General features: G+C 39.8%; 2 protein-coding genes across 2 annotated transcripts in view; one reads left to right on the forward strand and one right to left on the reverse strand.

Annotated features, from left to right (window-relative positions):
- LOC122888174 (protocadherin Fat 3) overlaps nucleotides 1-15,690 on the reverse strand; it is a 65,147-nt gene extending 49,457 nt beyond the window's left edge. The window contains exons 1-6 of the mRNA XM_044222240.1: nucleotides 15,395-15,690; nucleotides 11,417-14,406; nucleotides 11,183-11,317; nucleotides 10,357-10,558; nucleotides 3,727-3,845; nucleotides 2,008-2,206 (exon numbers count right to left, since the gene is read on the reverse strand). Of these exons, the coding sequence (XP_044078175.1) occupies nucleotides 2,008-2,206; nucleotides 3,727-3,845; nucleotides 10,357-10,558; nucleotides 11,183-11,317; nucleotides 11,417-14,383 (3,622 nt within the window). The 5' untranslated portion in view covers nucleotides 14,384-14,406; nucleotides 15,395-15,690. The remainder of the gene's footprint in view (nucleotides 1-2,007; nucleotides 2,207-3,726; nucleotides 3,846-10,356; nucleotides 10,559-11,182; nucleotides 11,318-11,416; nucleotides 14,407-15,394) is intronic.
- A 186-nt stretch (nucleotides 15,691-15,876) lies between these two features.
- On the forward strand, nucleotides 15,877-25,335 carry chordc1b (cysteine and histidine-rich domain (CHORD) containing 1b). The gene is made up of 11 exons (XM_044222241.1): nucleotides 15,877-16,078; nucleotides 19,260-19,309; nucleotides 19,387-19,443; nucleotides 19,591-19,751; nucleotides 20,459-20,559; nucleotides 20,872-20,930; nucleotides 21,821-21,891; nucleotides 22,153-22,258; nucleotides 22,452-22,571; nucleotides 22,663-22,725; nucleotides 24,015-25,335. The coding sequence occupies exons 1-11, from the start codon at nucleotides 16,015-16,017 to the stop codon at nucleotides 24,186-24,188; spliced, it is 1,026 nt and encodes a 341-aa protein (XP_044078176.1). The 5' UTR covers nucleotides 15,877-16,014; the 3' UTR covers nucleotides 24,189-25,335.
- Nucleotides 25,336-26,015: the final 680 nt, after the last annotated feature.

Raw genomic sequence — 26,015 nt, forward strand, 5'->3', positions numbered from 1 at the left:
TTCAAATGTGGATATTTTGTCAATAAATCAGAATGACTTAAAATAAAAGATTTTAAAATATTTTTGTAGTACAGCAAGACAGTTAAACGTATGTGACCAAGACAGGCTCTGACAGGGATCCTGTGTTTTACACAGGGACTAAAAGATTTTGAGTTTTGAAATGATGTTTAGACATAATGTGAGATTCACAACATTAGTTTACAGGCTGCAGTTATAAATCATCTTTTGTGACCCTGTTAAAAAAAAATGTATGAGGAATTCCAGAGTATGAATGTCTAAAAAAAGATTTTGCAAGCACATAAAATTCACAGATGTGTAGAAAAGATTTGTGTTTCTAGAAACATGTTGAGAATGTATAAATAAAATATGTGTACAAATTGTCTCAAAAGTAACGTTACACAAAAATTCTAGAAGCAAGAAGACCTTGTGGGTACTGATTAAAAGCAGGAAACTGTATAAAATTAAAGCTCAAAGTTCCTACAATGTGTCTGAAATTTAAAGGGGAACTCCACCGATTTTACACATCAAAGTCTGTTTACAGTTCTTTGGGAGTACTAATGTATATGTGAAAAATGTTGTATAAAGCCTTTTGTGGCTCCAGAGAGAGCTGTGCGAAATGGAATAAATTGCCTCAAGTGATGTCACTTGAGTCGGCTGCAGTTGAGGCGGAAAACTACAAGTTTGAAAATGAAAAAAATCTCTGTGTGTGGAGTTAGAAAGAACTGAGCTTAGTGTAGCCCACTCCTCATCTTTGCTGTAGGCTAGCAGCTCAAGGCTACATTAGCCACTACTAGCATAACACATCCGAATCTCAAATCTCCCAAATCAAGCTGTCGGTGGTCGAGTTGCATTGTAGGTAATGTAGGCACCAGGTTTGACAAGGAAGAGGAATGCTTGGAACAAAAAAGACGATATCTCTGGTGCTGCTGCATCAATTTTGATCCCTTTTTTTACTGTTCATCATGAGCCTGTTACAATGTTATATACTCACAAGTGAGTTCCACCTGATCACATCTTTACAGCCCAATCCAACTAGACAAAAATAGAACTACCCACTGACTATTATGTAAATCAGAGGGCAAGTTTTGCCACCCAATTAGGCTACATTCACAGAAACAGACGGGTATTTCTACATGTACACATTAAAGTAAAATTGATCAGGACAGGAACCGGGTACAAATCTCTCGCCCAAATGTTTTTTACACATTCACTGGCTTTAATTTCTCATGCAGTATTTCCCACAGGCTCAAAAGAGGTAATATACAACCGCAGGGTGTCTGAGCATCATTTCACAAGCTCAGACTCTTTAAGACCCTGTCTTGATCCCATAGTAGAGGGCTTATGGTGAACCCATATGGTGGTTGGCAACATTTTTTGAATACAAACCTAATTCCAAATCTAAGCAAACTCCTGAAACATTTTGCCAACTTCAGCTTTGGTTTTCCCTTTAGACTTTTTATAACTTTCTGAGAAAAGCATGTTTTATTCATCTTACTATATATCACAGAATGCATAGATATAAACTAGTAGGCCCTCCCTGGGGGAACAAACGAGTAATGAGAAAGAAACGTTTTTTAACTGTAAACTCCTTCATGATTAGAAGATATTCACCCACACACTGGCTTAATATAAAACTAACTAGACTAATTTTTCTCAAGTACATTGCAAAGAGCTTTCACCCCTAAAGAAGACTGGAAGCAATATTCAGTTAAGAGTGCGATGAAGATTGTCTGGGCGGCTCATCAGTGTCCTAGATGTTTGACTGTGTGGGCACAAAAGTCTTTTTAATTTGTTGTGTGGGAACCAAAGCCTTTTATTGAATGAACATGGAGTAGGAGGTGCATGATGAAAGAAAATGTCAGAGGCATGTAAACATATAAGCACAAAAGACTGTTGTTTACAAGGATACATTATTAATTATGCCATTAGTCTACCACATTATACTGCCAATTATGTTACCAAGATATCTGAATTATTTGAAACTGTGTGGCTGTTTGCAAGTCTCACCTGTTTTGGGGTTGATAGAGAAGAAATTCTGCGGGTTGCCAGCAGTGATGCGATAACTCAGACGACTGGGCGTGGCAGTGAGGTCAGGGTCCTGCGCCTGGATACGGATGACTGACACATCCTTTGGAGAGTTCTCCATGACAACTGGGTGGTAGATAGGATCCGAGGTGAGGGGAGCATTATCATTGACATCTTCTACCTGAGAGAGAAAGAGGGGAAAAGAAGAGAAAGAGGGAGAGACAAAGGGGAGAGAGGGAGAGAAGGCAGGCATTGGGCAAGGGACAGGAGTAAGCAGTGTTGTTTGTATCTATCTTAACTGTCTTTTATATCTGAGTTGGATCTGAATTGGCAATAGATGTGTTGATAAAACCTTCTAAATCAGCATGTATGGTAATATTGCGTTGTTGTGAGGAAAATCTGCAGATTTTAGTATCTTTGTTAATCAACAACTCATGAAATGCAGCATGGACTGGGTCTGGGTTGATCTGTTATCAATCACAAAATGGAAATTTATTCACCAGAAAATGTCATAGATGTCACACTTTAAATGCACTGCAAATTAATCTCCCTTCTTACAGCATAGATCTAGAATATTTATGGCAAACAAAGCGTTGATTGAGTGTTTGCTGGGAGGCACAGAGAGCCAAGATGGTTCAGCCGGTGAATGAGGAGCACCTGTGCCTGATTAATCTCTTTTTGTCTGTGATGAAGAGGCCAGGAGTAAAGCACCCCATCACACCGCCACACCTGAATATCCCGGAGCCAGAAAAGGCTGTTTGTTTTTTTACACACTGCTGAACTCTTCCCCAAAGGGTGAGCAGTGATGTGAGTGTTTAGACAGTGGATTACTTAGTATCAAATAAAATAGAAGCTGAAGCAGATAATTCCCTCCAGTGTGTATCTCTTGCTTACAGACTGAGCATTGCTATAGTTATCCACTACACTGAGCACCATTGGTATTTTAGAGAGTAACACACTGATTGTTCAGCCTTATACTGTTACTTTGGATGTACCACTAAAAGCCTTAAAACAAGCCTGTAGTTACATGTTTGCAGGCTGTAAGAATGTATCAGTGACAGATACAGACAAAGAAGCTAATCTGTTAGCAGCACCCTTACAATATCATCATTTTTGGAGTAGAAAGATGTTAGATGTTAAATGTCTGAAAATTGCATAATATCAGGAGTGCTGAGTGTATAACCAAATATGGTATATATAATAAATATAAAGTAGAAGCAGAGAGGACATAAAACTGAATCATTTGTGTTGAAAATGTGGTTGGATATGGTGGAAAATAATGTGGCATTAAACGAGGAATACTCCACCCAAACTATCTTTTCAAATATCAAACAATCCCCCCCTGTAGACTTGAAAGAAGGGTTTAAAAAGGCATGCTCCTTTGCGGAATGTGATGGCTGAGAAGCTGCTGTACAAACCTTTTGGTGTGAATTAGTAATTCAACATAGATTAGCTGTTTTCTATCTTGCTTTTACAGTACATTTCTGGCCCATTGTTGATTAATTTGGGATAAATTCCCTGCCTGTAATTTACAGAGTTACAAAAAACTGTCTAAATATATTAAGCATGATGATGTCGTAATGTTTGAAAATCAAAAGACATTTCCTCTATATATAGGATATATAGAGGATATATATATATATATATATATATATATAGTATAATAGTATAATATGAATATTGGCAGCAGAGTGTGGGTACCTGAATGAAGACTTCAACAGAAGCTGACAGGGGTGTAACCCCTCTGTCTGTGGCATAGACTGTAAGCCAATAGGAGTCTTTGGTCTCACAGTCCAGAATACCAGCAGTGTAAATCACCCCTGTTGAACCAGAGAGAAAGATTAATGCAGTTGTTACTTGGGACTGAGAATACATATCTATTAGATGTGTGTGTGTGTGTGTGTGTGTGTGTGTGTGTGTGTGTGTGTGTGTGTGTGTGTGTGTGTGTGTGTGTGTGTGTGAAGGGGCAGTGTGGGTGTCATCAGCAGAATACATCCCTAAAAGATCTTTGAATACTAAGTTTCCAGAGGCAAAGACACAAATTTAGAGTTAACTTTGTGTCCTGGCTTCAGTGACATTCACAGCTATTAGTGGTGCCGCTATAGTCACCTTCAATGTTTCAGCTTCTCTACAGCTAATCACAGCTGACCAAACTGCTCCCGCTGCAATTCGCTCAGTGCCAAACGTACCCTGAACTGCCCTACACCAATAAAGACGCACACACAGACACTCAGACACTTACACACATTGACTGGCGTGTGTTTAGTGGCCTTAAGGAAGATGAGTAGCTGACAGCTTTGGTGACCTCTTGAGGGACAAAGATAACACTCACAATGGATGACACATGGGCACCTCTTTCTTTTTTTTATATCAGTTAGGCAGGACTGTCCACATAAAAACACTCGAAAAATGACACACGTGTGTGAGTTTTGCATTCTAAATTTTAGGATTAATTCATGTCATTTCTAAACATTGCCAAGAGCACTGAAGCACAATGGTGCAAGGTCATGACGCAGTTTATTTAAACAAGGGAACCTAACGTCAGGATCAAAAACAACACAGATATCTAATTGCATTGTTTCTATTAACATAAAGTAACACAAGTCAACTAGGAATAAATAGACTGACTCATCATAAGGGCAAAGTGAGCAGTTGATGCATTTTGGCATTTCCCCTAGAAGATGTTACACAGAGCTGAGACTGGACATGTGACCAAGTGTATATTTACTTTGGCTCTTTTATGCTTATCTAAATCTTATCACTGCTATTAAATTTTTCATAATTAAAGACATTGTGTTAGTATTACCATTAGAATTAGTATTAGAAGTAGTGGTAGTAGCAGTAGGAGTAGTATTTGGTGTTGGTTGGATGGCCTTATCGTTGCAGTGGAGCCTGTTGTCAAGCCAAATTCATATTAATGATCATTTAGCACATCTTATGTACATTTTGAACAAACCACATTGTTACCATGACACCATAACTGTTTTTAACTGTGTTACAAATGGGCAAAGCAGTAAGGTAAGTAAACTTGTTTTCTGGGTATTTTTACTTTGTACTGAACTTAACAAGTGAGACAATATATTTTATCAAAAACTGTGTTTCCTTAGCCATGAAGTGCAAAGAGAATACCAAATCGGGGATTCCTTTAATTTAACCAAAATAAATGAAGGCCTCTGTCCGCGACTCCTGGGAGGCAGAGCGAGCCAAGACGGTTCAGGCCAGACTCCACGCCCCTGGGATAAACATGCTCAGTGCCACTCTTGCTTGATTCCGTTCCTAACCTCAGCCACCCTATTAAAAACATTTTTGCAGGATATCATCTAAATAATCATAAAAATATGTTGTTGTTCACTGAAAATCTTCTAACTAGAGAACTTGAGCACAAGTACCATGTCAGTGATCCTTTCTGATTAGATTATTAAAATATTAAATAGATCCTTTCATACATATATTAATTTCTTTGGGCTACAGGAAAATTAACTTGATTTCCTGTCACACAGTAGATGTCTGCTGTTCCCTAACTTGGCCTTCCACTCAGCCACAAACCCCACACACTGAGGTTACAGTCATACAAGCATACAAGTCAGTGACTAGAGGTGTAACTATGTGGCCTTTTTTCGTGTACTTGAGTCAGTCTTGTTGCAGCTTCCTCAGCTGCATGGCAAAGGTGTTACCTTATCACCTGAAAGTGTATGTATATGTCAGATTATGAATAAGCAGCGGCCCAGGGCATGCACAATGCATAGTAAAAGTGTTTTCTGAAACACATCCTTGCTCTATCGTCCTTGACCATGTCCTTTTCAAACCACATCTCATCTCTGTCAGATAACTCGACAGAGAGACGAGGAAAACAGAGCTGGCTGTTTCAAATCTCTTTGAACTTTAAGACCGACAGGCACTATTCAGTGAATTCAATATAAATCTGACTTGACAGCATCCATTCTCACCATAAATAACACACATCAAAGAGTGAACAAAAAAATGGAAGGGTCACAGAGTATTTTTCTAATCTAGAAGTTCACAGTATGCTTGGGTTTACATCCATCTGTCATGTCTATTCAACTTCTCCATTCTTGAGAAACAGGTTTTGAGGCCCCGCTATCTAATTAATGCCACCATATCAAATAATCAATCCCAAGATTGATTAGAAAATACTGTGTATTTCTCTGCATCTTGAGACAAAACTGAAAAGCTCTGTGTGTGGCTAAAAATAAGACATCAAAAAATATAGCCTGTTAATTTTTAACAAATACAGAATAGAATAATTTTTAAAAGCGTGCTTGCCTGTAGCTTAAAGAATGCTTTATCCTGACTGTGACAATCCTGGAGCTTGCAAACCCACTAATAAAGGAGCAGTGGCTGCTGACAGCTGCCCAATGAGAAATTGCAGGGCTTGCTTTCCCTCTAGCCAATGACAAGAATACCAATTTTTGTTCAAAGTACAGGAGTGCTAAGGGTTTAAGCCAGAGAAGATCCTACTTCTTTTATGATAAATAGCCCTTCCACCCATGTAGGACTAAGTCATCTTAAACATCTAAATATCAAATGTGGGAAAAGGGGGCATTCATACACGACAGGTAAGATGGGGGTGTTATGAGCTACACAAGATGCATCATAGAGCCAATTTACAAACTAAATTGGGGGGGGGTGCACAGGTTAAGACAGGCTAAAAAGAGTTTCTCTCATTCTCTCTATCCCTTTTACTCCCTCTCACTGTCTGTCACACTCTCTCTTCACATACTTATACTAAGAGCCACAGATTGACAAGCAGTCAGAGCTGAGCCACTCAACATGGCAGCTAAATGCGTGGTGGGAGGACACAGCCGTGCTACTCTGTCCACGCCTGACAACACTGACTTCTATGCTACAAGATAAAATGAAACACTTGATGAGTGAAAACTTGGCATGCATTTACTGTGTCTTCTAATCTGATACAAAAAAAAGGCACTGGTCAGAGGCTTTTCACTTGCTTATGATATTAGGGGGGGAAACAACAAAAGGCACAGTTAAAAAACAAACTTCCCAAAAGAAAAAATATATACGAAAAGGCCTGGGAGGAAGACAAGCTGTATTTTCTTCTGACACTTTTTATGTACTCCAGACTCCCCTGCATCCTCTTCCTTCCTCTCTTCGCTTCACTTCCACTCCCCTCTCCCTTCACTTTCTGCTCTAACAAGCACTATGATTTCCCCTGGAAAATCTGCACTCAATAAACTTCCTCGCTGGCTGTGATGCTCCTTACAGAGGTTTTAATTCTGAAGTGAATACCAGCACCAAGCACTATTACAGAAGACTGTAGGGATCTATCTGTGTACTGTAACACTGTTTACAGTATATACACTATACATATGAGTTATGTATACATAGTTATATATGTGAAGTGAGAGAGATACAGAGAGAGTGAGGGCAAGAGATATTCTCTCCATGTGTCCATCTGTTTCTCTCCCACTTTCTCTCTCAACTACAGTCAATACTAATTAGCCTAGTTAAAGGTCAATACAGGCCTCCAGTGCAAGTCATGTACAGTACGGACCAGTGTGACAAGCGGTGAAGAGAGGGGCCAGAAGAAGAACACTTACACTCATTTGATCCCTGAAAATAAGTGCTAAAATAAATTCTACTGGCTAAAATTAACCACATTTTGAGCCACTCATTGGTCACTACACTGCCAATTACTAGTGACAATTGATTTTACTAGTTGCTATACTATAGATTATTGGTCTAATTATATAACTACTAGTGATGTATTTGGGTTTAAATTGACATTTTTCACTTTTCCCAAGTAGTCATTTCAAAAATCTAAGTGTTTATATTGCTAAATAGTAAAATGTTTTTTAACTGAATTCTATAGGGTTACACATTTTAAGTAAATCTGTTTATGATTAGTTACTAGGTAGTCTCTGATCCCGACCTATTAGGTCTAATGCATTGGTTAATAAGAATAGGATATTATCACCTGTTGCTACTGTATGTCTTGTTATTAATGTGCTGCTACTTGATTAGATAGTGATTGGTAGAATTAAAGGTTTTATTAAAAATGAAAATTTTATTCATGCAACAAAATTCATTTTGTTAAATATAATAGCAATGTAGATAGCAATAGCAATTAAATACTGTCAGCAGGCAGAAAAGTGACATACTAGAGACTACTTGCTACTAATCACACCACTATGTCACTTTGCTTGACACGGTACTGCACTATTAGTTTAAATACAACACTGATCGTGGGTGCTGTATGTACTGCTTGTCTCATAATTTTGAGTTTAATTGTGCTTAATGTCTATTCTTATTTTTATTTTATATATTTCTAATAACTATTATTTCTTACATTCCTCTATTTATCTGTACTTATTTATGTCCTTGTGCTGCTGCAACAACTGAATTTCCCCTCTGGGGATCAATAAGCATCTTATCTAACTTCCTTTTAAACAGTGAAATAGTGACTTCCGCCTTAAAGGTGGGGTATGTGATTCTAATCCAATACACGTCTTTCTGTCAAATTCAGCGAGTATCTCCTCATGGTCTGCTAGCTGTCGGTTCTGTGTGTGCGCTGGAAAAAAAAACTGTGTTTTTACACAGCCCTGGCTCTGTAAATGGGAAACAAACAAAGTGGCTCAGAGCAGGACACATAACACTATTCCAGCCATTCCAGCCATGATTTGTGTGTCAGGTAACGTCAAATGACTTGCCCACGGACATTACTTACTTTCTAGTTTGCCAAGATATGCTGTTGTTGTGATGTTAGCTATAGTAGCAGGGGAGTTGTGAGTATCACTGTCTGGAGCTGGAAACTGTCTCGTCCTCTCTGCTTCGCAACAGCGACTGTAGCGACAATTTGCTAACCCACAATCTAGCTAACGTTAGTTACATTACTTGCTGTGTCGTTGTTCGCTCTATATCATGGTATTTATCATGGTATTGGATTTCTCCAAAATTGCATACCCCACCTTTAAGGCTTCAGAATTCTTACAATTCTCACCTTTGCTTGCTTATATGCAATACAAGACCTGTCAGCGGCAACACTTAGCATCAGTTGTGATTATGAAATACTACTCACTATGGAGTACCTTACAGCATCATGCAGGGAAGAGAGATGACTGAATTAGGGACTGATTTCGGCGCTTGAAGTTTGAATTTTTTCAGCACCATGGAGAGTGACACACAGAGAGAGTATGTTTAAAAGCTTCAGCACCATTGATAGAGACAGAGACTGCAAAGAGCCTTGATGAGAAAGCAAGAGTTCTCACTCACACCTACTTTCGTTCCCATGGTAATTTCAAATATGCAGACTTTGCTTACTTGGTATTTGCAGGGCTGTCAATGGGGGTGGGGTCTTCAAGGTAATATCTTTGTGCCCACAGAACTCCTATTTCTCTAATGGAAATATAGCAAATGCCAAGATCTTATCCAGCTGTTCATGTTATTATATTGCAAGAACACCTATTAAATTTGGTGGTTTTGCTCACTTGTTAGCAATGTCACTTGAGCTTTCTAAGATTACCTTAATAAAAATTTGATGTAAGACCAACTTAAATCATATGACGTGTTTAAGTTTCTAACAATGTTAAGCATTAAGAGTGACATTTAAGTATATATAATATCTTCATGTCCATGGTTCTTACATGACTGTTAACATTTACAACAACTTGGAGGAAAATATTTAGACAACGCTAGAAAAAAACCTAGATATATATATATATATATATATATATATATATATATATATAGTTGGCCTTTCATTCTGTACACGAGCCAGTATGAACTAATATGAACTGTCCTATTTTCATACTGGGTATTTGATTCATTTTATCCCTGGGTGAGTGAGTCACGGCTTCTTGTTTGGATCAACATGTTTTCAGCTGCGGTTTGACACAGCAGGACAGTTGGAGACAACGACACGCTTTTTTTTGGGTCAGGCCTCCTTAAATAAGTCACAGTGAATTCGCTACTCTTGGAAAGGATGGTGGTGCTGTGCAGGAGAGCCTTGATCAATGTTATCCACACAGCACTGGATGAGTTGTACTGAGCGGCCTGAGGCCCAACCAGTGTAGCTGCCATGCTGCCCTCATTACAGTAATGATCTCCCAGTACACAGCTCCCACGTGAGGCCCCATCAACCCACTGACTCTCACTGTACCTCACACTCTCTTCACCTCTCTCCCTCTAATACACACATACACATACATTAAAAAAATCATGCAATTATATAAAAAAATGCAATGATTAGCAGATTAGCAATACATTTGGATGTTGATATTCCACGCATGGCACTGCAAGTTATCGGATTTTCACTTTACATAAGTTGGCTTCGAAATTGATCTTGTGTCACACCTGTGTCTTCGTCAATGGTGAAAGTGCCCAGTCCGCTGCCTCCTCTGACAGAGTACCTCAACACGCCATCTCGTCCCTTATCGTCATCCTTAGCGCTGACTGTCAGGACGCTTGTGCCTGCACGAGAGTTCTCCTTCACTGAGCCTCTCACAGCAAAGTCAGGGAAGTAGGGTGCGTACAAATTCTCATTGACATCCACCACCTGAAGAAATGTAATGGTTCACTTTAATTTTGACTGAAAACTTGAGTGCAGATGTGTCTAGCATCATACAGTATGAATGTGAGAGCAGAATAGCATTAGGCCAATAAACCAATATTATTATTGTATAATAATTATTATATAATATTATTATGGCTAGCAGCTATTTATGCCCACTGACAACATAATTTCCTGACAAGAAAACATTTTGGCAAATAAATTACTTACTTTGCTAATGTATCCTAAATGGTCCCTTCAACAGAACTGAAGTGAACTGAAGTGAATTGTGGGGCATCCTGCAACTTGTCCTTAAACAGTCACTATATTTCATTGTTGTGGGTTAGACTGGGGAGTTTTAGTGTACCATGAATGTTACACAGGTATTTCTATGCTGAGAATAAAAACTGGGGGAGCATTAAAGAAAACATGTAAATATTGGCACATTGTATCACATCACAGCAATTGGAAGCTTGAATTGAACCAACAAAACGATAAATGTTAATGCTTAATTGATTAAACTGATCATTAGAATTTGTTCTGATACAAATTTGTGTATCTGTGTGTGTGTGTGTGTGTGTGTGTGTGTGTGTGTGTGTGTGTGTGTGTGTGTGTGTGTGTGTTATGTACCTCCACCTCCACAAATGTCTGACTGATGAGAGTGGGTACTCCTCTGTCCTCAGCAAGTACTGTCAGGTTGAAAAACTGTTGTTTCTCAAAGTCCAGCTCCTTCCTAATCCTCAACACTCCACTCACAGCATCGATCTGTACAAAGCATTACAATCCCATACATTATAAACTGCCAATAAAAAGAAGATCAGCATATGCAACAGTATAGACAATGTAAATTGTGACATCACCTACCTCAAAAGTGCCATTGAAGTCAATAATCAAGGAGTATCGGACTTGTCCACCGGGGCCAATGTCGGGGTCCTGAGCCTGCACCCAGGTAATCACAGCTCCTGGCGGGAGGTCCTCCAGTACGCGAGCACTATAGCTGCTAGGGATGAAAGCCGGGGCGCAATCGTTGACATCTTCCACTATTATACTTAAAGTAGTCACTGACGACCGTCGAGTGCCTCTTTCAGCTTTGTCTCTCACTTCAATCATCAATGTGAACATTGGGAAGGTTTCTCTGTCCAAGTGGCTGGCAACAAATACACTTCCAGTTTCGCTGTCAATACCAAACTGAGGGACACTGGTCAGCATTATGTAGGAGAGCTGTCCATTTTGATCCATGTCTCTGTCAAATGCAGTGATGGTAATAACTTCCATACCAATGGCCGAGTTTTCTGAAATAAGAGCAGAGAGGCTGCCCTGATCAAACTGGGGGTCATTGTCATTCGCATCCTCAATGATCACAGTCAGTAGTCTCCAATTGGACATCTGAGGAACACCCTGATCGTAGATGGTGATATTAAGGAAGTAACGATCCAATCGTTCACGGTCTAGTGGCTGCAATACAGTTATCAACCCATTCTCCATGTTGATATTGAAGCAGTTTTCTTTGTTGCCATCAGATATGGAAAAGAGAACACGGCCATTGAAGCCTGTGTCACCATCTCGTGCTCTCACCTGAAATACACTGGCACCAGCAGCGAGGTCTTCTCTCACTAGAATACTAGTGGGCAAGGCCTCAAACTGTGGAGCCTGTTTGTTCATAGAGAAAAATTCTGTATATCTTTCATCTGGTCTTGGTCTTGCCATAGCAGACACTTTTGAGAGCATTTTTTCTGCCAGCAGCTGGGCTACCCTGGTTTCCTTGCAGTTGAACCCCCTGGGTGGGATCCTACCCCTCACTACAGATACATTCACAAATGTAGGATCAGAGAACATTTCTCCGTCTGTTGCAACTATTTTCAGATTGAATGTCCCACTTTTTAAATTAGCCACTGCTAACGATCTCTTCAATGACAAAGCCCCAGAGTCTGGATTTAAGTTAAAGTAGTCTAACTCGTTCCCAGACAGTATCTTATACTTCACCATTCCTAGTTCATCCATGTCCACAGCTGATAAGGTGACAATAGTCTGGCTGATAGGAAAATCACGGCTTATCATCCCCCTGCAAGAAACCATCTCAAAAAGAGGCTGGTTGTCATTAATATTTATTAGACGAATGGTGACATTAACCTCACTCTCCCTTCTGTAGGGTGAACCCCAATCAGAGGCCCGCACCGCAAAAATATAGATATCATCTGCTGACTCAAAGTCCAGGTCTCTTGTGATCCTCACCTCCCCTGTGTCCTGGTCTATGGTAAATGGAAGAGACTGTTCACCACTTATTGTGTGGGTGACATACCCATTCTCTCCTTTATCATCATCCACAGCAGACACTAAAAGAACAACAGTGCCTACAGGTAAGCTCTCGTTGATTGCAATATCATAGAATGGCCTGTTGAACACTGGAGAGTTGTCATTAGCATCCTCTATGAGGATTTGGACCCTTGCTCGCTGCTGACTAATAATATCAACCACCTCCATCTCCATGAAATCCTGTGATATCCTTGTCAGCTGCCTTGTGGTCATAATAACTCCAGTCAAAGGGTTTATATCAAAGTACATTGGATCTGAGAGGCTGCTGAAGCTGTAATTGACACTCAGAGGAGCTGGGGAGATTTTCACCACCTCTACAATAGTGCCTGGGGGAGCTATTTCACTCAGCTTGACTACATAAACATCTTTTTCAAAATTCGCCAACACTGGGTCTGGCTTTGTAACCAACAACTGAACAACTTGAGTATTAGAAAACTTCGGAGGTATACCCCTGTCTTTAGCCTGGAAGGTTAAGTTGCAGCCATAAGGGAATGTATCCCAGTCGACCAATTCTGATGTTTTAACCCTATACTCATTCCCGACCGGCGATCGATCAACCACAAACTGCTCAAAGGGGTCACCCTCAATAATGGACACCCATTCTATATCCCCAGATACCCCCTCGTCTTTGTCCTCCACAGTCACTATGGCATAGACTGGGTTCTTGTCCACCCATGATGGAACAACAGAAACTGCACTGAGAACAGGAGAAAATTCATTAACCCGCTCAACAGTTAGGACCAGCCTTGCGGTGCTGCTAATACCATTGTTCCCATAGAGTTTCATCCCTCTGTCGACCACCTGCACCTCCAGCTCAAATCGGTCTTGTTTGTCCATCCTAGGCTGACCTGTCAGGGTGATGACCCCACTGGTCGGATGAACAGCAAAAAGCTCAACTCTGTTCTTGAAGAAGTAGTAGAACTCCCCGTTGGAGCCCATGTCAGCATCTGTGGCTGTTACACGTCCTATGCTGGCACCCAGAGGGGCACTCTCAGAAACAACAAATGAATAGGAGGTTGGGGAGAAGAGAGGTCGGAGATCATTGGTATCTAAGACCTTGATATAAACAGTGGCTAAGGCCTCTAGACCTCCTTGAGCAGATGCCTTAACTGTCAGTGTGTAATTGTCCTGTACTTCCCGATTCAATATTGCACCACTGCCTCCGTTAGTGCGTATACGGAGGAAACAAAAATCTCCCATTACAAACTCCTCAGCCTGGAAGATTCCCTCACTGTCTCCAGACTCAATGGAATATTTTATGTCTAAAGACCGAGGTGGCCCAAGAATGATGCCCATTTTGACCTCACTTCTAGTATAGGTTCTTGCAGCAGAGTTCTCAAAAATGGAAGCATTATAGGCAGGCTGGGTGAAGAGCAGCAGGCCTTGTCCTGCCCTAGGTTCTGGCAGGAACTGGACATGGGTTGAGGGGAAACAGAGGAGGAAGAAAAAGCTAATAAAATGGAAAAGAAGAGAGATGCTGGGTAGAGGAAGCATATTTCCCCACCGATTAGGCTTCATCACTATTCCATCATCCAGTCACCCTATATTTGGAAAGAATAACAAAGAAAAACAGATCTGGATTCAGTTGGTGAGTTGCTAAAAATTTGATAGAGAACTGTGAGATAAGAGTTACAAAGACATTTCAGGGGTACTGCTTATCACTACAGGGATATGACAGCATATTCAATGTTGCGCTCAAACAGTTTGCATTCAAACATCGAATATTGCACCTGAAAGGTTCAGGAGCAACAGAAGCACAGCACACTAGCACAGCCCCAGTGAAACATATCATGTCAACAAATGAAATAACAGGGATCAGGAACCATCACTGTTACTACAATAAAGAGTGCCTAAAAGACACAAGGACTTGATATTCTTTAGCCAGTGACTACCAGGGTTGTGATGTTTTCACAAGAGAAAATGTAACTAGGACAAGAGGTCTGAGAAACATCATTGTGCACTCATAAAAATTACACTTCTTAGAAATTTTTGAAACAGTCTGGTTTTAAAAAGTTATCATCAGGTTAACTCAAATGCACAGTTTAAATGCATTTAATAATTGCCAGAAGGGAAAATGAGAGGGAAAATTAGATGACCTAATTAAAAACCTTTTCTCTTTTCTTCTTTCAATTGCAAATGCTTTTAAATATTGTATGGGCTACAGAATGTTGTATGCATTGTAATACAGTAGCTTTTCTTGATCATTATACAACTTCAACAGAAACTAAAATAATAAAAAATAAAGAACTGGTGATATGAAATTTGAGCTATATGACTATATGTAGGACCTATAGGAGCATAATAGATTAATATCAGCACCAAATAGACTGTCAGAATTTAACGACTCAAATCACATTCCCCAGAGGGAGACTGTCCCGGGAGGTCCTTTGGGTTCATTTATCGTCTCCCGTGTTGATGCTGATGCAGATCCAATAGAGCTTGCCTCCGTGCAGTTTATTATGCTACAGTCTGTGGCTTAATTAACTATAATGTATACAGACTTCACTCACATATCGCAGCGTGTCCTACCTTTAGACGAAACAGCTGTGATCAGTGGAAGTAAATAATTTCCCATCCTCTCTCCGACAGTCATTTAAAAAATAAAGAAAAGCAAAACGCGCAAAACAGCCGCGCAGAAGTCGATGGTGATGAGCGAAATGGAAAATTCATGTGAGCATTTCCCGAGAGGCAGTTGTCTACTAGGCTGCAGCCAACCTCGTAAAACTAAATAGCTATTGCCCCAGTTTCATGCACCTGTCTACAGTAACCCTGAGTGCAGTGGGCTATTTTGGCTTTATCTGCAATAGTTAAAACAAAACTGACGGTAAAACAGTTAGGTGTTCGTTTGCTGGAAGGTTAAGGTCCGAGATAAATGTGGTATAAAGACCATGTCGCTTAACGCAAGTTTGGAAGCGATCAGCATCAGTTGTCGCTTCTGTGGGACCACAGTGCGCTCACAGGATGGAGGAGGCGGGTTGGGCAAGCTCCGATCTTTGCCGAGTGTATCCGACAACATCCGGAAGTGAGACCGGCGTAATGTACACTACAGCAGTTTAAGAGAACGGTTGCCGCTCTGTATCTCTCACACACGAGCTTTTAGTGGTTAGTTACAAATCTGGCCACCAGTTAAACTTGTTTCACCCGCCACCATGTCCGTTTTGTGTTATAATAAGGGATGTGGACAGCGATTTGATCCGGAAAATAACCCAGACGGTGAGTAGTATCTAGTTAACTATCGCTGTGCCCTGCACCAGTCTGTTAGCAAGCTAACCTCTGATCATCTGGAAATTTCTACAGCGAGCAGGCCTTGTGGGCCATGTAGCTAACCTGATATTAGTTAGCTGACTGGACCCAACACACTATCAACTTCATTCATCAACACTGTTGTGGCTGATAACTCAGATAGCTATTAACACGTGGCCCTAACGTGACTTATCACGATGTTGTTAGCATGTTAAGCTCTTGTGATTAGCATCTTCGAGGGTAGTTAACGTTAGACCATTGTCCCGGACAGGGCACACAGTAAGCGGTTAAAAGTTACAGTTAAAGAAACACGCCATTCAACGTTTTATTTATGTAGACTATATAAGCACATTCCTCAATGCTATTCCATAATCATAACTATGTTACCACACGTGTTATTTCGAAAACAGCTAACGTTAAATCACTTTTTCAACAACTCGAAAGACAGCGAAGAGTCGTGAAACCGAGCAACCAGTCAACAGTGAGGTTCCACTTTTAAAAGAAAATAACGTTATGTCTGTGTTTAACAATTTCATCAAGCAACAGTTATAACGTGAGTCCGCTGGACTGGTTGTTAAGTGGTTGAAATAGTCATCAAATGGCTTGTTTTCTAACAGCTTTTGGAGCTGTCTGAAGATCAGATATCTCCATTCGAAAGATCGCCACTGTCTTATGGGTTGGCAAGTAACGTTAAGTTCCACATGAAATAGATGCTAACACAAAAGATAGATAGATACTGCAAAAACTATAAAACTGAATTGAAGAGAACAGGAGGGCCAATGAGACAGGTAGGCAGTTAACTTGATATAGATGCTAAAATAGTCACCACAATGTACATACATAAGGAAATTTGAAACTCCTTATGTATGTATACTAGGTTTATAATTACAGACCTCATATTTATGGCATGTCTGTCCTTCAGCATACAAAGATGTAAAACAAGGAGCATAAAATCTGAGAAACCCAGAAGAAATGGAAAGAAGTAAGATGCATTCATGAGCCAATCCTTTTCCTTACTACCAGAAGGGCTTATTCCTGAGGAAAGCTAAAGTATATTTTGAACCCACACTGTCTCCTGCCAGCGGTTAGTAAATATCAGTCTGTGAAAGTGGGAACAGCCTCCCCAATAACCAGGGGCCTCATTTAGAAATCAGGACATTTGACAAATGTAGTCATGATATGTTTACAGTGCATATTCCTCTCCAAAACATTGGCCAAATCCTTGATTTAATGTAACAAAAGATGCCTCGGGGGACAAAGACATTTTAAACACCACTCATCATCACAAGCAAAACAAATTATTTCCATCTCATATGCCTTTTCTCATGTTGGGCCATGGTTGAGTTGGTTTGGCACACAGTTTATGGCGTATATCATCCTGTTTTTATGTGAGAAATGATGGATTTGTAATTATTAATTCCTCACACATTTAGGTGATAACATATACAAATTTAATTATTTACTCTCTTTATAAAAAACCTGTGTACTTCCAGAAGTGCAGTAACCCAACAAAACCACTGGGAAATTCACTTACATGTGTGGAGATAAGATCGTTGTCATGATAAATCACTTCTTGATCTTGAGTTTCCTTAACAAAGTTTGCTCATGAAACCATTGTTTATATGAAGCCACTGATCTAAATATAATTTAATGTTCAAGGTGGTATTGTTGTCTTCAGCTCCCACGACAAAACCTCTGTGAGTCCCTTGATTCTTTTCATTTGAAATGTCCTCCTCTGTCTTCAAGTAATAGAACATTGTGTATCTGGCAATACGCAATGAGTCAAGTCTAATTTCCATAGTATATTATCACCTTTTAGGGGTATCTAATAGGTGTATCTAAAGCAATAGCATGGAAGAAGCACAACTCAGGCTGTACTATAAGGGAAATGCTTGATTTATAGTGTCACCCAGCCAAATGTATGTATTCATTCCACAGGGATTTGTCTTTTAGGGTAGTTCTTAAAATTGGACATTTGAAAAAGCATGCTGTACTTTTCATTTAAGGCTGATCTCAAATGGTGACATTCTGATGGTATCTCAAATGTGTCATAAGTCCATTAGTTTAAAATTGTATTAATATAAAGTTTTCATGTGTAGTGATCTTGTGTCAATTTCAGATTGTCTTTTGTCTTGTTTGGCTTTTATGTTGCTCATATTTAGATTTTGCTCTAGTTTGAAAAACTTGGCTTGTCAAAGGAGAGTTTAATAAATCTTTCCAATTAATTTCCAAATAATGCCCAAGTTAATCATTTATCTATGTATTTTGTGTACTGTACTTCACAAGGACAAATTTAAATCATTTAAGTTATATGTAAAAGATCATGATATGTAATCAATTTTTTATCAAACTGAAGTTTAATACTGAGTATTGAAAATTATCTACTAAAGCGTAAATTCTCTTTATCCTTTGTGTTTTCTAGTTTGCTAAGTCTGTAGTTTGGTTGTTCATTTTAACCATGAATTATTCAATGTCACTTTTGGACTTGTGATCAGTTCTTGTTCTAAACACCAAGGATGATCCTACTCTTTATTACTTTCTCTGTGTTTTCTGTTAACTTCTGAATTGCCTTCAGAGGGAGAGAGAGAGAATAAAGGCATTTTTATTTTGTGTTTTATCCTATATTCATTCATCTCAGCACATTAGGTAATTTTAATCAATAAAGAGTTAAAACTTCTTCACACTTGCCTGAGTACATTATGATAAATACTGTTAGGGGCAGACTTGACCCCACACAGCCATCAAATACTGCTGGAATAATACAGTTACCAGCTGAGTGCACATTAATAAACCAGTGTAACCTTTTACTGTTCAGTTTCTAAAATGACTTCAAACTGCCCCGTTCGAGTCTCCACTTTGGAGTTTTATCCAACCGTAAGCCCCTCAATCCGCAACGAGTCATTTTGACAGGGGACACCTGGAGGCAGTATCAGACACTGCTGACCCAAGTCCTTTGAGAGGTGAACCTTTCATTAAAGGAGGAGCAAGCGCAGACAAGATATCACTGATGTTGTAGTGCTAAACCAAGAAGGGGTTGGTGCCCATCAAACTGTTGAAAATGACTATAGATTGTAGTTGTTGATTCTCAAAATGCCTATATCACCACATATTTTTCCTCTAAATTAATCAAAGTTGTGTGTTGTTTTCACAGATGGCTGCACCTATCATCCAGGAGTCCCAGTATTCCACGATGCATTGAAGGTAAAATGCCCGACAAAGCACAGTTAGCTTATGTCTTGTGATCTGGTCAAAGTTAATGTCTCTCTGACTTTCTCCAGGGATGGTCCTGCTGCAAGAGAAGAACCACTGACTTCTCAGACTTCCTCGGCATTGTTGTAAGTTATTGTTTCTGTTTGAATCCATACTTTTAATTCTCCATGGTGTTTCCATTGTCTATTGTTTTCATGGGTATTGACTGCCACCCCACCTTTGCTGTGGCCATATTGTTTGCGAGTCCAACACAGTGACTTTCCTCCTCACAGGGTTGTACAAAAGGTCCCCACAACAAGGAGAAGCCCCCTGAGCCGGTGAAACCACATGTGTCCTCATCAGGAGAAAAGAAAGACGCAGATGACCAAAAACCAAAGTTTAATGAGTACATCATCTCCGCACCAAAGCCTCAGGAGGCGATACGCAGACCCAGGTTGTTCAATTGGCTTTAAACATAGTTTTTTATATTTTGATCAATACCATAGGAATACCCTAAGCTCTTATTATTTGTGTAGCAAACTCCTGTTTAAATAAAGTAAAAATGTTTTTGGAGAGTCAAAGACTTTATTATATCAACACTTTAAATACGCACTGTTTAAATCACATTTAAAGGAAGGAAACAGGCCAAAAAACCCACACTTTTCTCCATTCAGTATATCAGCGGGGCTTCCAGTTTAAGACGGTATATCCTTATTAGCTCCGGGGACTACCTTCTGCTCTGAATTATTCTGGTTTAGTATAAAATGCATTAAAGGATAGGTATAGTATCAGAGGTATTAAATCAGCCTGAAATCATCAATCATATACTGAGGATCCACAGGATAGTCAGCGGCATTCTCTAGTCTTTTACCCTGGATACTTCCCACCAGAGTTCAAAAGAAAGTGGACAAGCGACTGATGAGGCGATTACTGCTGAATAGTGAAACTCCTTTCATGTACTGTATTGGTCTTAGGCTGGCTTTGTAGCTGAGACCTAATTTTGAAGTGATTTTGCAGATAATGTATTCCTTACTTAAAGTTAAAAACCGCAATACCCTTCCAAATAGTTTTCAAATAACAAATTAATTTTAAAAAGACTTCTTGTCTCACCCTTTTGTTATTGTTTCATGCCTTTTTTTTTTTTTTTTGTCACTGTTACAGTGCTGATGAGCCGATAGTGAGATTGCAGCAGAAAGTCTCTGCTTCTCTGAAGCAGGCTCTGGAGAAAATGAATCTGTCTGAAAATGAGGTAGAGAAGAAAGGTGAGAACATAACTTTATCGTCCCCTTCTTTGTCCTGTTTACTTTTCCATGTTTCTGTTGGGTTTTTTTGTCCTCTTTATCACAGACTACCATCCACTTCTTGTTATAGTAGACAGGAAGGTCATGTTGACAGTTGAAGTTAATGGATGGCCACTGGGAATTTGCCCTCACCTGTGTCCTTCACATAATGGCATTTGAGTAAAAGCTGACAGGGACAGGACAACTCATCATAACTTTGGATGCATTTTTAGATGCTCTTCAGAGTATGGGTGTCAATTCTTTGTGTTTCTCCTTCTGTCTCTGACTTTCTAGAGGAAGATAGTGACGAGATCAAGATTGGAACATCCTGTAAAAATGGAGGATGTACCAAAGTAGGTGAATGTGTCACTGTATACTGGGGAAACCATTGTGGAATAAATTCTGAAGGTGTTGGAAAATCTCTATATTTATCCATACTTTTGTAGGGTTTTGGCAACAGCAGCTTAAATATTTACATTTTGCTTTAAATTCATGCTGAAATTGTGGAATTTGCCACTAAGTCTTCTTCTCAATTTCTAAGCCGAATTCAATTCACATATTTGAATAATTCTGTGAACAGATATCATTAAACGCTGTGGGTAAGGGGAAGTAGATACAGCTCCTTTGCCGCCTCCTCCACATTTGCCCTGAGACAGATGCAAAGCAACATTTTTTGCTTAAGCTAATTTGGCCTGTCAGAGCGGAAACCCCAAGATTAGAAAATAAATTGTGAGGAACATTTACATTGACTTGGGTTTTGTAGAAGCTTGGAGTGGGACGTTAATAATTTACATAATTGTACTTTAACTGATTTGATTGAAAGCCATGAGATATTCTCTCAAGGGCTGCCTGCTTTTAGTTGATTAATCAGTTGGGGTCTTGGTAGGGTCTAAATTGGTACTTTAAAAAATAAATTGTAGTCATTACTCATTCCTAGAAAATGTATACTTTCACCTCTATCATCTCTATCATTACAATAATATTTTAAAAATGCTTTAATAAGCAATAGATTTTAAGAGATCTTTCTCCATGCCGCCATTCAACTGCAAAGAGGTGACCGTACTGGAGAAATCATTTTAAAACTTGTCAGTTCAAATAACTAATTGGGAATCCCATGACTATTAATTAAGAGTTTCATTAGTTGAGGAGAACCATACATGTGCAATTTAGCCCTCTTTGTATTTTTGGCAACAAAAACAATCTGCTTCAGTCTTTTGAACCACACTTCTGCTGTTATCTTCAGAGTTTTGATGGACCTGCAAGCGATTCGGATGTGTGCTCATATCACTCTGGATTTCCTATCTTCCATGAAGGGTTCGTGTTACTGATCAATTTTAACCCTATCATGAATCTTTTTTCTTTAAAAAAAAAATCATGCTTAAAAACCCTTAACTTTCCATCTCTGCATTTCACTGTATTGACATGAAATAGTAGATATTCTCTGGAAACTGTAAAAGAAGCCTGAAGAGCAACACTAGTGTTTTCCTTTCCAGTCTTCTTTACTGGTTCTCCTGAGTGACAAGTTATTGACTGTTAAAACTCCAGCGGGTGTATATGTCTTTCCTTCATCTCCAGGATGAAATACTGGAGCTGCTGTAAGAGGAAAACCTCAGACTTTAACACCTTCCTCTCTCAAGAGGGCTGCACCAAGGGAACACATCTGTGGAGGAAAAAAGATGCGGTAGGTGTGCCCATTTTACAGCAAGTGATCCCTTATGTGTGCAGGTCTGCATGAGAGAAACTCAGCTGTGACTCCATCTAGTGGTGTCTGGTACACAGTGGAGACAATGCTTCATGATAGAGACTGAATGGCTGAATTTGTGTGTCAAATGATCTAACACGGCTTCAAATGTTTATCTGATATCTCCTTGAAGGGTAAGAAAGTGGTTCCTTGTCGGTTTGACTGGCACCAGACCGGGGCGCAGGTCATCATCTCTATCTATGCCAAGAACGCCATCCCAGAGCTAAGCTACGTGGATGCAAACAGCACCATGGTGAGGAATACTATCGTCTGTCAGATGATTTCTGCTTAGTTTTTGATTGTGTTCTTCTCAACCTAATGTTTATTTGTCGTTTCTCCTTCAGCTCAACATCCATGTTATATTTGAGGGGGAGAAGGAATTTGATCAGAAAATCAGCTTGTGGGGAGTAAGTACGGCTTCACTTTCAACCTCATGTAAAAAGTTTTGTGACCTCTGCTATATGGTGTTTTTACTATATATTAAAAAATACTTCGTCCTTCACCCTCCGCGGGTGGTCTCATCCTTCGAGCTCGGGTCCTCTACCAGAGGCCTGGGAGCTTGAGGGTTCTGCGCAGTATCTTTGCTGTTCCCAGTACTGCACTTTTCTGGACCGAGATGTCTGGTGTTCTTCCAGGGATCTGCTGTAGCCACTCCTCCAGTTTGGGGGTCACTGCCCCGAGTGCTCCGATGACCACAGGCACCACTGTCGCCTTCACCTTCCAGGCCTTCTCCAGCTCTTCTCTGAGCCCTTGGTATTTCTCTAGTTTCTCATGTTCCTTTTTCCTGATGTTGCCATCACTTGGTATTGCCACGTCAACCACAACGGCTTTCCTCTGCTGTTTGTCCACCACGACAATGTCAGGTTGGTTCGCCATTACCATTCTGTCAGTCTGGATCTGGAAGTCCCACAGGATCTTGGCTCGGTCATTCTCTACCACCTTTGGAGGTGTTTCCCACTTTGACCTCGGGGTTTCCAATCCATACTCAGTGCAGATGTTCCTGTACACTATGCCACTTGGTTATGGCACTCCATGTATGCTTTTCCTGCCAGCATCTTACACCCTGCAGTTATGTGCTGGATTGTCTCAGGGGCCTCTTTGCACAGCCTACACCTTGGGTCTTGTCTGGTGTGGTAGATCTGGGCCTCTATTGCTCTGGTGCTCAGGGCCTGCTCCTGTGCAGCCATGATGAGTGCCTCGGTGCTGTCCTTCAGTCCGGCCCGCTCTAGCCATTGGTAGGATTTCTTGATATCAGCCACTTCAGTTATGTTCCGGTGGTACATCCCATGTAGGGGTTTGTCCTCCCATGATGATCACTCCAGCACCTCTTCCTCTGTTCCCCATTGCCTGAGACATTCCCTCATCTGTTGGGGCCTTATCTTTGATGTACTACTTTGATGTACTTTGATGGGCCTTATCTTTGTGTGTGTGTGTGTGTGTGTGTATATGTGTGTGTGTGTGTATATGTGTGTGTGTGTGTATATGTGTGTGTGTGTATATATATATATATATAACTTTTTTGTACAGAATTCAAGATACCACAATATAACATACTTTTGTGAGTGATAATATATATCTTATTTGATATGTTACCGATCTACACTAGGTATTGAAAATGGCAGTAATTACGCCTAAAAACTTTCCACCTGTTAAAACATGACTTGCTTATAACTCACTCTTGTTTTCTATCTTGCAGGTGATAGATGTGAGTAAAAGTACAGTGACCATGATGGCCGCCAAGATCGAGATAGCCATGAAGAAATCCGAGCCCATGTCATGGGCTCGTCTGGACCTTCCTCCCCCCATCACCCCGCCCAAGGAGAGCGAGAAGAAAAAAGAGGGAACCGATAGTGAGGAGGAAGATGAATGATGAGGAATTAAAATATAAACATAGTGTTTATTTTTAGCTGAATCCAAGGCCTCACAGTTCATTCCTTACCTCTTTAAACAGTCGCCTCTTTTGCTGTCATGGAACTTTGGCCTCTACTCTTCAACATTGCGGTGTTTCCCTTTTCATTCGTAGTTGTCAGCGTTCTTGATTTTGGCTGTTTTTCTCGGGTTTACGTCCTTTTTATTGGTCATAATATAGGTTGGAATGCTAAAGAATCTTCAAGTATTTTTTACACACAGTTTTTCACTCAAGAACTGAATGATAATGGTGGGAAAACTGACTTTTAGTAAACTTTCAATCACATCAGATGATGACACTTGAACTGCACTGAAATCCCCTGGGAAATAACACCACACAATAAGATAGGAGTCAGGTGTGACCATGCTTAATCTCACCCATAAAGCCTTTCATGTGGACCACTCACATCAAGTCACCGTAATGGACCACAGTTGTGAACATCTTCTAATTCAACACTGTTTGGTAAGAGTCATTCAATCCTTTGGTTTCATAAATCGTATAAATGACTGCATTGTTTTGTCCACCACTATCACATCAGAGTAAATGCTATCTTCGCAGATATATTCCTCTGTCTGTGTGATAATGAAGCTGCTCTATGTAGTTTGAGTAGGAAAGTTGGATCTCTAAAATGTCCACACTTGTATAATATGGAGTTTATTCTGAATAAACTGTGTTAGAAGAAATGCAATCATTCTTTGGGACTCTTAAACTTAGAAATGAAATGTTGTGCTCCGACTATCCCACCTTTTGCACAGTTAAAATTGTAGATTTGCTCCAAATTTGTTTTTTTTTCATGATTATACCTGATGTATATTTTGTACACGTTTTGCTTCCAAATGATCAATGCTGTATTTATCTCCTCATTTCTTGTCAAAACAAATAGCGCAGTTTTAAGAATTAGAATGTACTGTAATATCTGAGAATGCCATCTGAATACCAAGTATTTCGAGCAAAGTACTGTATTATAAAAATTATATGCTTGACAGCATGTCTCAAGGCTTAGAATGTATGAATTAAATTTGACTGAATGAAACCATGACATAAGGGTAAAATTATTAGGGAACCAATTTATCTTACCAAAAATAAACATTTGTGTTGAACTTAAAAACAAAAAACCCAAAAAACTGGGGTGATGTGTGTGTGATGTTTTATATCCTACTGTGACTATTTTTAAGGCAGGCATGCAGCATATGCAGAGCAGGTTTTGTAAGAGTGGTATTAACACCAGACTCTTCCAACAGTTGGGACCTTGTGGAAAGAAACACTTCTCTTGAATTAAAGTAGGTGTGACCTTTCAAGTGAAGATTTTACAACCACGTGCAACTTTGGGAATTGCAGTGACTTTTACAAATGTCAAAGTTTTTTAAACTATTCCATAACTCTAAGGTTAGAGTATTGAACTATGTCCTGGTGCTGTGGAGATGTCTTAGACCTTGACATCTATGCAGACATTATCACCTTTCCAGAAGCACGTCTCACACCACAGACATTAATCAATTTAAATGTTAATCATAATGTGGTTCAGTCAACGCCCACGTAAAGATAATACAAGAAAGTCCCCCAAAGCTTCTGTAAATGTATCTAAAGAGTTTGAGTTTCTCACTCTGCATGGCAGTTGGATGCCTGTAGGACATCGTTTCTTCATAACAAATCCCTGCGTATGTGACTGATGCAACACACTGCAGAACCTGATTTTGAAGGTAATCATCTAAAACCATGTTAATGCCAGAGAATAAATGTGAAAAATCATTATGAAACATTTCCATGACAGAAACCAATAAATGTTGC

Source organism: Siniperca chuatsi, linkage group LG14, assembly GCF_020085105.1.
Source record: "Siniperca chuatsi isolate FFG_IHB_CAS linkage group LG14, ASM2008510v1, whole genome shotgun sequence".
NCBI lineage: Eukaryota > Metazoa > Chordata > Actinopteri > Centrarchiformes > Sinipercidae > Siniperca > Siniperca chuatsi.